Source organism: Poecilia latipinna, unplaced genomic scaffold, assembly GCF_001443285.1.
Source record: "Poecilia latipinna isolate Pla-1442-1.1 unplaced genomic scaffold, P_latipinna-1.0 Scaffold288, whole genome shotgun sequence".
NCBI classification, from domain to species: Eukaryota; Metazoa; Chordata; class Actinopteri; order Cyprinodontiformes; family Poeciliidae; genus Poecilia; species Poecilia latipinna.
The window spans coordinates 311,307-325,182 of NW_015112904.1; the positions used below are offsets into that span (position 1 = coordinate 311,307).

The 13,876-nt window shown below is 41.6% G+C and overlaps 1 protein-coding gene across 18 annotated transcripts in view; it reads left to right on the plus strand.

Annotated features, from left to right (window-relative positions):
* Positions 1-13,876, plus strand: part of nfixb (nuclear factor I/Xb) — a 197,180-nt gene extending 183,304 nt beyond the window's left edge. For 14 of the 18 annotated variants that reach the window (XM_015034116.1, XM_015034119.1, XM_015034122.1 and 11 more), the window contains 4 exons: positions 1,667-1,842; positions 2,656-2,803; positions 7,925-8,016; positions 11,514-13,876. In XM_015034116.1, coding sequence (XP_014889602.1) covers positions 1,667-1,842; positions 2,656-2,803; positions 7,925-8,016; positions 11,514-11,528 — 431 coding nt within the window. In that variant the 3' untranslated portion in view covers positions 11,529-13,876. The remainder of the gene's footprint in view (positions 1-1,666; positions 1,843-2,655; positions 2,804-7,924; positions 8,017-11,513) is intronic. The other 4 variants (XM_015034129.1, XM_015034134.1, XM_015034132.1 and 1 more) reach the window with 1 other exon arrangement.

The following is a 13,876-nucleotide window of genomic DNA, read 5'->3' on the forward strand; positions in this document are numbered from 1 at the left end:
ATACATACACTGCTGGTTCTTCTTCTTTTATTTTTACTGGCAGTTGGCAAACAGCTTTCAGTGTGCTTTATCGCCACCTATTGAACTGGAGTGTGAGCCCAAATTGAAACCCTAAGTTCTGATTTTACAAGAAACTGAAAAAACGCCTCACTTCAAATGTGGCTTCAATCTAAGCAAAGTAACTTGACTAAATTAAATTGTACTCTTTACTCGTGAAGTCGATTTTGAAGAACACCTCTCTCTCTATGATATTGTATCCGATTCATCAGTACATGTTCACCTGTCTACTGTGATTGGCCACAGTCACAAACTCCTGTACAATGCTTTACGATGCTTTCCTTTTCTTTTTCGATTAGAATTTACATACATATGGCCAAATCAAAGTCTTGATAAAATATTCTCTCCTCCTCCTGGATGTTTCCCCTCATCTTACCCACATTTTTTAGAAGGGAATAAAAATGTCTTCCTTTCTGCTACTTATTCTATTCCTCCTCCCATTTTGTTAATTTCATCTTTCACTCTAGATTTTAGTTCTGATTTGCTGTATGAGACTGAAAAAGTCATTTCTGTCTTTTTATCGCTGCTGGTTTAAATGTACAAGAACTCATAAATAAAGCATTCCCATTTTGTGATAGTTGGGGGGGTTTTGGGGAAAAGGGGAGATTAGGAGGAAAGTCATAGAGGGAGATAAGAGCTGTATCCTTTCTGTCCCAACCATTCCTCTCCTCCTGTTTTGAACCCACCCACATACCCCCTGCACTTGGCCCTCTCCCAGTTTGTAAAGGGATTAGTATGGTAGACTATAGGAGCAGGAAGATGACTTCACTTTGGAGCAGGCAGCCCGGAGCAAGGTGCTGGTGGGCTCGAACAGGGTACAGGGGGGTTTAATACAAATCAGGTTTACTGATAGATATAGGCCTTATGTTGAGGAGTCAGGAATCAACCAACTCTTGGCACATTGTAGATCGCACACACATTCAAAGTACAGTGTTTTGTTGCAAAAAACATATTTTTAAGATGCCAAAACAAAAACGGTTTTCATTTAAATATATTTAGCAACTATGGTACTTTTATCAACGTACTTTTCCAACACTGACACAGTGAATTGCATTTAGATATTCTAACAGTTAGCAAACAGACTAATTGGCCCCCATTATTCTGTGTTTTTTTATACACACACAGAGACAGTAAAGACGGATTAAGCTTATAGTTGAACTGAGTGGTACACACCAACTGCGTGGTCCCTGAACCTACCTGTTGGCGTCACACGCTGTCATCACCAAATCATGATGCCTGATCTTGCGTTTCTGAATTTTTATGACTTTTAAAAATCTTTTTTAACAAAAAAGTTATTATCCAGATGTTCTATAGTTGATTTTAATGAAGTGTGTGTGCTGAAGTTGCTCTTGGATCAAGTGGAATGTGAAATGTGTGGCTTTAAGCGCACCATAATCTAAATGTTGTCTTGTTTATATTCAGGAGTATTGATATACTTTCATATATCTCACTGGAAAAAAACACATCTGTAACAGTTTGTGTCATTCTTGCTGTCACTCATTCATCACCTGATCTCTGTGTTTCATTTTAACGGGTGCATCTGTCTCTCGCATCTTTATTTTATCCTTCCCGGCCTCTGTCCGACTAATGCCGATATCTGTGTTCGCAGGGAGTCCCCGTGCGTCAGCCTCGGCCCTGCACTTCCCGTCCCCCTCCATCATCCAGCAGTCTAGCCCCTACTTCACCCACCCCACCATACGATACCACCACCACCCCGGACAGGACCCCCTGAAGGAATTTGTGCAGTTCGTCTGTGCGGATGGCTCAGGGCAGGCCGCCGGACAGGTAAGGCAGGAGGGACGCCGCTACCTGCAGCAGCTGCCTGAAACACAGAAAAGCACGCAGGCAGGTTGATGGAAAAACAAAGATACCACCAATTACCTCTCACATCACAAGGACTCACACCACCAGAGACACAAACACAACACACCAGACACTGGTTCAGTCAGCTGGTCTAGAAATCTTCGTATTGTCTTGTCGGTGTCATTTTTGCCGTTTCCTGCTCCGGACCCCAACGTCTTCCCCACTCTTCCTCTTGTCCATTTCTTTCTTTTGCTCCACCCAACCCCTCCCCTCAGAAGCTTACAACCATCAGCACGAGAGGGACTCAGTCACGGCACGCTTCAAGTCGAGCACACCAGTCCTGTGTTGTGTCATCGTGTTACTGTCTTCATCTCTAGCTGTTCTGATTTCAGTTGCCGTTTGGTTGCTTGGGATTTGGTACCGTTGGTTGGTGGTGTTGTGATTGTGTAGACGAGTGTTCTCCCATGCTTTTGATTTCTTGCCATCTGATGGATGAGCCCAGTCAAAGAGTTCTCTCACTGCCTCCACAACCTCCTTCACCCAACACGGACCGCCTCGGCGGAACCTGGTCCCACACCAAATCACTTCTTGTGGTGGCTATTATTTTTCACACCCTCATTAAAGATGGCGTCCGCATACCTCATTCCCTTAGTTTTTTTTTCCCCATCTCTTCCTCCTTCCGTCATGAATTTGTTTATATTTTGGGCCCGGCCTTCTTGAGCCGCTCCCCTTTTCCATTCCGTGTCTGCGGGTTGTCGCATGCCGCCCTCTTGACCCTATTTGTGTTGTCCGCAGCCGAACGGGAGCGGCCAGAGCAAAATGCCAGGCTCCTTCTTGCTGCCTCCACCTCCCCCAGTGGCCCGCCCAGTGCCCCTCCCCATGCCCGACTCTAAACCCAACAGCACGCCCCCTGACGGCGGACTCTCCTCGCCCGCATCTCCGTGTAAGTGACCCTGCAGAGACCGTTTGCAAAGTAACACAGGAAAAAAGAAAAGAAAAGAGAGAAACCTCCCTCTAGTGACAAAAGACCAGTGTCGTGTTGTTCCTCCTCCGACCTCGTGCCGTAATTGTGTTTCCAGCATCTCACTTTCCCTTCCTTGCAGAAGAATTTGGAAACCAGCAGAGAAAATAAGGTGCAGTCCCAGGCCCTCAGAGGTTTTGACTATGTGTCATTACAGACATGTGTGGCACTCCACATGGCTTTTTATTAGGCCCCTTGAGTTGTGGTGGCACCACAAGTTGAAGCCACTCCACGTGTCATGCTTCGAAAGCGTCATTGCTGCACTGTTTCCTCTTTTCCTCCCTAAAAGGACTCATCGGCAAACTGTCTGATTTCGAGTGCTGACTTGTTGTCTCCAGAAGGGCACAAATTTAGGGCAGTTATGTTATATGGACTCCAAAGCAGAAACTGGGACGTTAGTGGAATTTTTGTGGATCCCTTTGCTTGGTGAGTGTGAAACAGGAAGAATAAGTCAAGCTTTTAAGGTAAGGGAGTGATGACAGAAATATGTCTGCCAGTCTTACGGTAGAGGGGCACTGGATGGAGCACCTTTTCTTTTATTTTCTAACTTTTAGCTCTTCTTCAAAGCTAGTGTTTTCCTCCCCTTCCTCACCCCCAGTCAGCGTCTGCAAGTCTTTAATGTCTTTTGTATGTTATTTCAATTCTTAGAAACACATGGATGTATACTGTACCTTCCTTCCTGTGTCTCTCATTGCTGTCCTTCCTCCCTTTCCTGCACACAAACAGACCACACAAAGTCTGCACACAGCTTCCCTGAGTCCTTCAGTAAGTTTAGGTCTCTGGAGTCCGTGGGGGAACCTCAAACTGCCCTAAATTTGTCAGAGACGTTGATGCCAGTTGGTTTTAAATATCCCCGACTGATCCTCAGCGTCAGGATTCAGCTGTGTTCCGTCTCTCAGTGCAGAGTTTGTCACCCAGGGAGATCTGAGTTTGCATATCAGATTATGACAAACATTTCCACTGGGTTTCACTGACCTCAATGATATGCGTAGCAGTACTTAATTAGAACCAAGTTCACTGATGTTATTGGTCTCATTTAATTTTAATTTTTAGCTTATTTATTAACTAGTTAAATACCCTAAGTAGTCAATAAATAGTAGTTACGGTATTTAACAGATGTTGTTTTCTACATGTGTTATTGCTTTATTTTTAAAGTCATATTTGTGAAATATGTGAAGCTGCAATCTGTAACTCTTATAAAAGTCTGATCTACATAGATCAGAGTTTTATAACTCTGATCCTTAGACTCCAGAGATTAACTCTTTGTCAATCATCTGCAAGTGCGTTTGTATCTGTTGGATATTTGAAAGGCTTCTCTCAGGACGGTACGAAATGTTGACAGAAATGTGTAAAATGAGATGCTAAAATTAGAAATGGGTTGGTTACTGTCGTCAAGGTGTTTCAAGGTTTCAAAAAGTTGTGGTTTGAAAATTACTCAATTTTTCCATCATAGCAACCCAACAGTTCAGAGTGGTTTTAATCAGATGGAGATTAAAACACTGGAGTGACCTGGGTTGTCTCTGGTTGTGTGTAACATTGAGAATTATGTGGTGCTCCTCTCCGACTTGTTGCTGTACAGTAATACTCAGCTGGCTGAAACTGCCACTAGACATTGCCCTTGTTTACCAAAAGAGACAAATTTGTAGGTTTGGAAATATTTCTGGGCAAGAAAAACACAGACAGTCATGGTGAGGATGCCAAAGACTTTTTAAAAACAAAACTATGAGAAGTACAGTATGTCTGCCCATCAACCGGCTGCAGACCTGAGCAGATAGCCTGACTAGCTAACTAACCCCTTCCAGACTAGCCCTACAAATTCGCCTCAAGCCATTTCCTGTTTTAATGCCACTGAGGTAACAGCAAAGTGCAAGCTTTGCGTTTTCTATGCATGGATGCACTTAGATTTATTGGTTGGAGTTATGCTCACTTATGCCTAAATATGCTTATTTGCATACTCAATACAACATTTATGGTGTGTTATATTTTTGTCTCCATCTTTCTACCAAAATCCAAATTATATATAACAATTTTATAAGTCAATTAATTATCTTGGAAAGAGATAGTTTATTAGTGGTTTGTCCATCTTAAAAACAGAGGCTAGAAATATAATAGTTTTAAAGAGAGCAGGAGAAGTTTGTCTTCATATGTGGGTTCTTTTTTTTTTTTTTTTTTTTTGCTACAGCGATCTAAAAGGTAAAATGCAGGAGCGCACAGAAGACCGCAGCTTTAGAGTTATTCTAAGAAGTGTCAGAGAGAAAGAAGGGGCCAAGAATTCAGAGAAATAGTGTCCGTCAGAGTGAAATAAATTTGTGGTGTATGGAGAATAAATGGAGAACTGTGCAATTTGCTGATGACTTCCAGATGTTAGCTAATGACTGCTAACGCTGCGTTCGTGGTGCTGTAAAGTTTGCCACGGTGTATCTGAGTATAAAGAAACAAAAGCAGAGATGACATTTTATGACTGGAGTACTAAATGGACACCAGATTTCTCAGCAAAAGGATCAGCTGGTGGGCTGTTAGTTGTATCGCACACTGTATAATCAGGCAATTCTGGGTTTTATGGTGCCAGAGTCATCAGAGAACGAGAGAGGGTAAATAAAAAAGTTAAATAAAAGATTACCATTTGAATTCATTAAAAAGAAAGACTGTATCGCTCAGGTTTCTTCTCTGGCAGGCTAATGCAGATGTCCTGACAACCCTAATGCTAGTAGAGACACTGTAGGTATTCACATAAAACCATCTGCTATGAATTTTGACTGGCTGCAACATATATCTTGAATACTGTTAATTCTCAGAACACTTAATGCTCGAGAAAAACGAACACTACAAACAGCCAGGTTTGTTATTTTGTGTACTAAGATCTCAGTGGCCCTATGATAAACGCTAAAGGCAGGAAAGCTAGCAAGTAGCTTAGGTTATCAAAGATGACAGCAGTTGCAGAAAGTAGGGAACATTTTTATTCCGAAATAAAATAAAAGTTCAAATTGAGGAATTGTACAGCTACTAGATGTCCTTTTTTTTAAAAAAAAAAATGTTTGTATTTTTTGCAATTCTTTTTCTAATCTTGGTTTATGTAGTCCTAGCATTAGCATTATAACATACAGACAAGAAAATAGTCTTTCTAAGACTTTTACCAAGGAAGCAGCATTCCTACAGACAGAAACAGACTGCATACCTTTACATAAAACTATTTTAATAAAACTATTTTTTTACACTACTACCAGTTTTATTCTGACCTCAACAGTCCATCTGTAACTATCAGTTCTGCTAAGGTATGGAAGCTAGCTGAGATGGTTCAGCTAGCAGCCTGGGTTCGGAAATTTCTTGGGTTGTGTGGAAAAACGGGCAAGACAAGAAAAGCACATATTGTGTACAACATTCAAAACCTGTCAAATAAAAATACATTTACATTTATCCATAGGATTTTTTCTTTCTATAGAATCTTGTTGCATATTTTAAGCTTCTTATTAAGGATAAATGTTTATGTTGAGATGAAACAAAATAGTATTAAATTAGTAAGTTTTCCTTCTGCTAATTGTGTTTTTCTGATGAACTTTAGATTTTTTTTTCTCTTGTCATTAAGCTAAATTAGTTTTACAAGCATTAGCATCAGCACTAGCATTAGCATTACCACGAACAAACATCGCCCTCTCACACATTCATGAAACCGTGGTTCCTACACATTCTCAAATAGTCTGGAAAAATGCAAAATTTGTATTTAGTGTTCAGGTTTGGTTAGCTCTAGAAAAATATTAGAGTAATGAAACATGAAATGTATTTGCAGCTTTAAAAAAATACCTTAAACATCCAGAACATTTTTGACACCTATTCTATATAAAGTTGGACAAAATCACTTTCATCTTTGAGTTTTTTGTTTGTGTCTTAAATCAATAGTGTTTTGACAATAAATTCATTAAGATAAACCCCCTCAATGTCTGTTTTTTTTAAAGCTGTTTTTATTTAGTACATTTAGTGCTATCTCCCTGTGCATGGGTGGGTTTTCTCCGGGTACTCCGGTTTCCTCCCACAGTCCAAAAACATGACTATCAGGTTAATTGGCCTCTCCAAATTGCCCCTAGGTGTGAGTGTGTGTATGCAAGGTTGTTTGTCTCTGTGTTGCCCTGCAACAGACTGGCAACCTGTCCAGAGTGCCCCCGCCTCTCGCCCAGAACGTTAGCTGGAGATAGGCACCAGCACCTCCTGACCCCACTGAGGGACAAGGGTGTAAAGAAGATGGATGGATGGATGGATGGATGGATGGATGGATGGATGGATGGATGGATGGATGGATGGATGGATGGATGGATGGACAGACATTTAGTGCTAAATGATTTTAACTGCTTGCGATTCAAAATAATTTTTTGAAGTCATATGTTAAAATAGGAAGGAAAATTAGCTGTAAAAATGGTACATTTGAGTCGAGTAAGTTTTGTAACCGTCTACTGATCTTATGTGTAACATTATTTATTTTGCCCCTACAAATGTAGTTGTTAAACTCATGTTACTCTCCAAATTTTCATCTCAATACATGATCAGTGTATCATTTTTGACTCTGTAAGTTAAAAAGTACAACTTGTTAAAACTTGTCCTAATCTGATGCGTAAAGATATTGTGGACATAAAACTGAGCAGGGTAGATAGCAGATTTACAAGGCTGCCCAGGAATCTTGGAGTGAAAAACGTTTAAGTGAATCAGCTTAGCTAGTAAAGTGTAAAGTGTTGGTTTAGTCAGTCCATTGGTATTTGGCATTACATGATGAACGGATGTTTATCATCCAGTCTTATAATTAAGGTCAAATTGTGCTGGATGTAGTTGGATCTGACTGTGGCTGTGATTGGACTGTACAGTCAAGGTTTTTACGGTAACCTGTAGAACTACATACAGTGATTCCGGCCTGTTTTTGTGAAGTGCCTGGAGATAACATCTGTTGTAACTCGGCTCTATATAAATACACCAAATTGGACAGAATTGAACTTGACGTTGCGGGGCCAGTTACTCGAAAGGTCACTTATGTCCAGCATGGTGTGTGTTCTGTTTCCACAGCATACTCCACGCCAGGCGCCACAGCTCCCAACAGGTTTGTCGGCATCGGATCACGGGACAACAACTTTCTGAACATCCCGCAGCAGACACAGGTAAGAAGTGAGGGACATCCACTCCCAGAACCGCTCTCCGTGTTGAAACCGTAAGAGGAAGCTCATCTGCCTCGACTGTAATTACTGGTGAAACTCAGGAAACGTATTAAGTGAGTGGATGTGAGCCAGAGCTCCTTACTCTCTCACTCTGTGAAACCTGCTGCAGGGTTTCCTCCACCTCTCCAGTTACACCAACCCACAGCGCACCATCAGAGTGTGCATTTGTACATCTGTATTTTACTGTACGTGTGTGGTTTACCATATGTGCTCAACTGTTTATTTGGCATGTACGCAGCCTGCCCTCAAGGCAGACGGCCCTTTTCCCCTCACTGCCTTTTTTTCTCTTTCTGTCTCTCTACCTTTTCCTTTCCCTGCTCCACCCAATCCCCTACTTTTCCACTTCACCTACTTCATTCCTCAAACTTTGCTCGCCTTCCCTTGCTCATATTTAATTCTCCTCTTTTTACTGTTCGCCTCTTTCACCTTCCGCGCTCTCTTCCCATCGCCGCTCCACACCCCCCCTCTCCTTGTGCCTCCACCATTACCACCAGTACTTTTCTCATTAGTGTCTAACCACACCCGCCTGGAGCCAGCTCAGCCCCGCACCTCGACACATGGAAACCATCTCAGGATTCCCTCCCTTATTTCTCTGCCCTTCGTTCTCTCGCTTCGTCTTGCTTTTCATTTCTGCTCCTCTCAGTTTCTCTTCTTTGTCCCATTTTCACTCATTTGCCCGTCAGTATTTTTTTTTTACCCTGAAATTCACTTGCACGTCCTGAACACTGCAAATATTCCACACGTCTTTAACACGGGAAGCTGGGATAATTTGGACTCTGGAACGTTTAAGCAGGATAAAAACTCAGGTCTCCACAAAACAGCAGAAAGGTTTGGGGCGAAAGTGTCTACGTGGAGACTAGAGGTCAGGCTGCACCGACAGCTTCAGCTACCAGCTGTGGCCTTCTTGTGCCCTCTAGTGGCAAATGTGCTGCTTTACAACCAGCAGAGAAAAGAAACAAGATCCCAAACAGTGCAGAAAAATGCTCGATATACAGAGCAGGGTCCCAAACCTTTCCAAGCCACAGACCCCAAAGAGCATTAACCTCTGACGATGATACAAAATATGTAAAGGACCATACATTTTTATAATGTTTTTTTTTTATCATTGTTGAATAATTATTACATTCATTTAGCATAAATGCTGCCTTGTATCATCTGATTTTAGATGACCATGGAAAATTTTATCAGATAATAAAATTTTTCATCACAATTCTGTTTTTTTGATCATAAGAAAACATGTGATGTTTTATATTAATCACATTATTTTTTTTATTTTATTCCCACAGTTTCTGTGGTTTTTGCAGCAATGTCCTTATTGGAAACTTTTCCATTTCTTGTGAGCTGCGGTCGAAAATGAGTATCAGAAATAACATTTCTGAGTATTATTCTTACTCATATTTTAGATTAAAAAAAAGATTTAATAACAGAAAAAAAAAATTCTAAAAAATTTAAGATTAAAAAATGTATTTATTTTACCTTCAGAGGTCCCCACAGCGCTCCTGGGCGGCCCCCACTTTTAAAGACCCAGATGTAGGGAACCCGAGTTTCAGCCCGCTTCAAAGTCACGTCTCGGCCGTCTCGTTACCCCGGGTGACCAGACATGATGTCATAGCCGGTTGATCTTGAATTTGAGACGGGCTTTGCTGGAGAGGGATTCGGGGAAAGAAAAGAGGGTGGTCACTGTCTGCTGCCAAGGATTTAGAGGCGATGCTTACAAGAGATAGATGGGTGGAAGGCAGAGTAACTAAGAAGGGAGAAGTTACAATGCCATGGGCCCGCTGGGACGGTGCCCCCACCGCCCCGGGGAGTGTGCTAGCTGAGAAGGGCAGAGGGGGAAGGGGTTGTATTCATGCATTGACTATTAGAGTCAAACAAAACAAAAGGGCCGCTTTCCCGGAGGAGCGGAGGAGTTTCCAAGGCTTGACTTTTAGAATGTTGGCACTTGAGCCGTCGGTGGCAGATCCCGCAGGCCAAGCAGGGCAGCCAACTTCAGCAGCAGTGACCCAGTTCTGCCCCCTGCTCACGCTGACTGGGAGACACCCGACATGAAGACGGTGTGAGTGACACAGAGGGTCAGGGTGCTGCAACCCTGCTGCTGCTGCTGCTGCTGCAGTAAGACAGAACAACACCAACTGGACTTCTATCCCCAAATCCAGCATAGTGTTAGTAAATGTGCAGCACCTGGAAATGAACTGGATTGAAATTATAAATTGCTTGCAGCATTTTTTTAATGATAAAATCTAAAAATATACGCACTCATTGGGATTTAGCTTTCTTGACTCTAAATAAAATCCATTGCAAGCACTTTGGTTAATGTAGCCCACTTTGGTGTACTCTGCTTAGCCTTCCTGTTATCTGCTTAAAGTCTTGTTCTCTATCACAGCTTGAATGAATAATAAACCCGTCTCAACGTGTCAGAGATAATTCAGTTCCCTTTTAAAAAATATTTTCACATCTCATTTCTATGATTTTGTTTTTTGATCCCTCACTAGCCACACTTGTATCCATCTTTTTATGTACATTTTGATGTGTCGCATTAATAAAGGTTGACTATTTCCTCAATTTCGCAAGAAAGTTTTTATACTCCCTTAAAGTGGTTTTCGGGTTTTGCAAAAAGGAGTTAATTCTGTGAAGGCCAAATAAGTTCACACTTAACAAAATGTTCCTGGTCTAAACCTCCGTCACAGAGAGAAGGACTCTCTCAATTTTCCTGAGATGTGTGGTCCTTGATAGTTTACGACCTCTACTTCCTGTTTACTACAGCCATGTGTAACGTTAACATCTGACAAAATCCTGATTTGTGTAACCTGGTTGATTTGCCCCAAACCAGCAGACCAATCACGCCTAATTCGCCTTCTCTCTCTTTTTTTTGTGGCATTTTAAAAGTTTGCTCAAAACTTATGACAGTACAGCTACTGAAACAAAAAAAAATTCTATCCCTCGAATTGTCTTTATTGTGTAACAACATCCACATTAAGTGTTGTTTTTACTGTGACATTTAGTATGAGGTGTTTACTAATCCAGAAAATGATTGGACTTCTGCAAGAACCCAAGGATCTTGATCCTGATGCATCCCTGTCCACCCCTAGTATACTACTGTCACTTATTCACCTAATACCATCATCCAGCAGTAAGACGTATGAATACCACTACAGCCTGTTGATGCATATTCTACACATACCAAAGATCGTATTGGAAACACTTTGATGCCATCCAGCAGTCAGAGTTTTGCCCCTGAATTGATGTTTAATTTGTTGTATGTTCAAAGTACTTAATTTATAATATGTTTGACAACAAAAAACATTTTTTCACTATTAAATCAATTCATTCAGTAGTTAAGATGTTTTACCTTGTTTTTACTTGTTTTTACATTTTCAAATGCATTTGAGACAAAACTAACCGCATCTCCTCTTTCCCCTTCCCTTTTGTTTCTCTTCCAGTCTTGGTTCCTCTGACAAGATCTGTGCACAAACCAGCAAATAGATATCTTTCTTTACAATTCAAAATGAGAAAAAAAAAAAGAACAGAGAAACAACTTGCAGGATGACAATAATTGTCTTACCAACCCGCCGACCAGCCCTGAGACAGTACGTCTCATCTGATATGAAATATAACCAAGCAACGCAGGAAATTACAGTCGCATGACACTTCTAGTGGAACCCTGGACACATTCACGCAGTCGGAGGGGGAGGACCTGAATTGGGTGAAGAGGGAAAGACAAACGGATGGACTGGAAGGAGGCTGGAAGGAAGATGGAGCGGAGGAGGACGCAGTACGCGGGCCTCCTCACACCCAGGAACCACAGCAGCGATGCGGCAGCAACAAGCGGACGTGGGGGGAGCGGTCAGCTTCTCCTGCTTTCCAAGGACGCATAGTGAAACAAATGGCTAAGGAAAAAAACAATCAACAGTCCAGCAAGCTACAAAAAACTTTACCCACAACGAACCCAAAACACAAATGAGACGATGAGCGTCCAGTGAGAACAGCGGCCCAGGATCTCATCATTGCCCATAGCGAAACCCGATTGGCTCCTCTTGCCCAGCCACCAATAAGCAAGCGACCATGCCAAACCGTATCTTGATTTAAAGTTGCACTACAAGCTGAATCAGTCAACACTAACCCTTAACGATGTGCACTATTTATCTACGAGGCATGGGAGGTAAACCACACTCGCCAAGATGATTTTTACGTTCTACGAAAAGGAAGCACACCACCACAAGGTACAAGAAGCCTTCAGGCGTCCTCCACCCGGCATGGTTCGATTCAGCCAATCACAGGTCTCCCCTTTGCTCACAACGTTGTCAGTCTGTGTGCCATGACTGCAGGATTTCTCACCTTTTAGCTCATGATATTTCTATATGTATATGTAAAAGCTTTCCTTTTTTTTTTTTTTTTTTTTACCCAATGATCTCAGTAAATTCCCTCCACACACGAAGCAATCGGCGTCCTGGACTCTGAGAAATGTCACGGCTATTGGCAGCAGCTATGAGTTTCGCCCCCAATCGTCCCCATTTTGTAACATAGACGAACGCTGACTAATTATTTTTCCCTCGCGTGTTTTTTTTTTTCTTATTTGAATTGACTCCTTTTTGGATTTGTACTATTTTCTAATTGTTTTTGTATTTGAATGGCAGCACCTTAAAGCGAGAGAAGAAGAAGTGATATGTTGGGGGACAAAGAACACGGAGTGGCTGGCTAACCCGGAGAAAAATAGTGCTTGTAAAAACTTGGGGAATATGCCCACCTGCTGTTTTAGATGTGGAGCTGGTATCACACCCATGGGGAGCTACAGTGAGCAGCTGGTTAGACTGGAGTTAAATCAAAACAGTGTGAAGAGATGGATACGGCCATGTTAACTTTAAATTTCTGGGTATTTACTAAGAAGTGACTATATTAGACATGATGGCGGAAACGGAGAACTGTTTTGGAGCTAGATTGAACAAAAATGTGAGGTTTTAGTTCGATTTTTTATTCTTAAAAATCCCTGGAAAATTATGACAATCACTTGCTTGAGAAGAAGAGAGTCAAACAGTAAATATGTTTGACCTACCATTCGTCAGTGCTTGACTGATTAAAGTCTGAGATTGTGAGGAAAAAGCACCTAGTGGCTGCAGGTGTTATTGCACTTTAATTCACTTAGCATTTACTTGACATTTTGACTGACTGTGTGGTCCATTTCCACTTGGAAGGCAGAATTTGAGACACAAGCAGGACAAATGAACTGGATCCTCACCCAGCCCAATCTCAGAATCCAAAATGGCTGATGTGCGTGTCACATGTAGTGATGGTTGGAGCGCTAAACTGTCTATCTGCATTTCTGATGGTATGTATCAGCAGTTAATGGACGTGTTGCTAGTGCTAATGATTAGTCTCACAGTGGATTGTGATAATTAACATTTAAAGAATAGCTATGTTCAGAATTTGTCAGCAGGTAGTGACTTACCTGGAGTTGGTACAGATATGTTATCCCCAGAGGCTGAAGCTAGCAGCTAATCCATGGTCAAACATCTTTTTAAATCCGAAAAGGGATTTTTGTTTTTATTCTATTTGATGTTTCCGAGCAATGTTTCTAGATAGAAATAATTAAATATTTCTGAACAAATTAAAACTCTTAAAGACGGGAAAAATACTTTTGCTGAATGAAACCAGTGGATATTTACAAAAGCGTTAAAACTACCGATGTTTATCAGGGTCTTCTTAGGCTTCATTCACACGAATGTAACCCAAATTTGATTTGGGGCTCGGATGCGACCATCCAGCTTTTTCACATCAGTCTGAACGGCCTGATTCCGATCTTTTCACC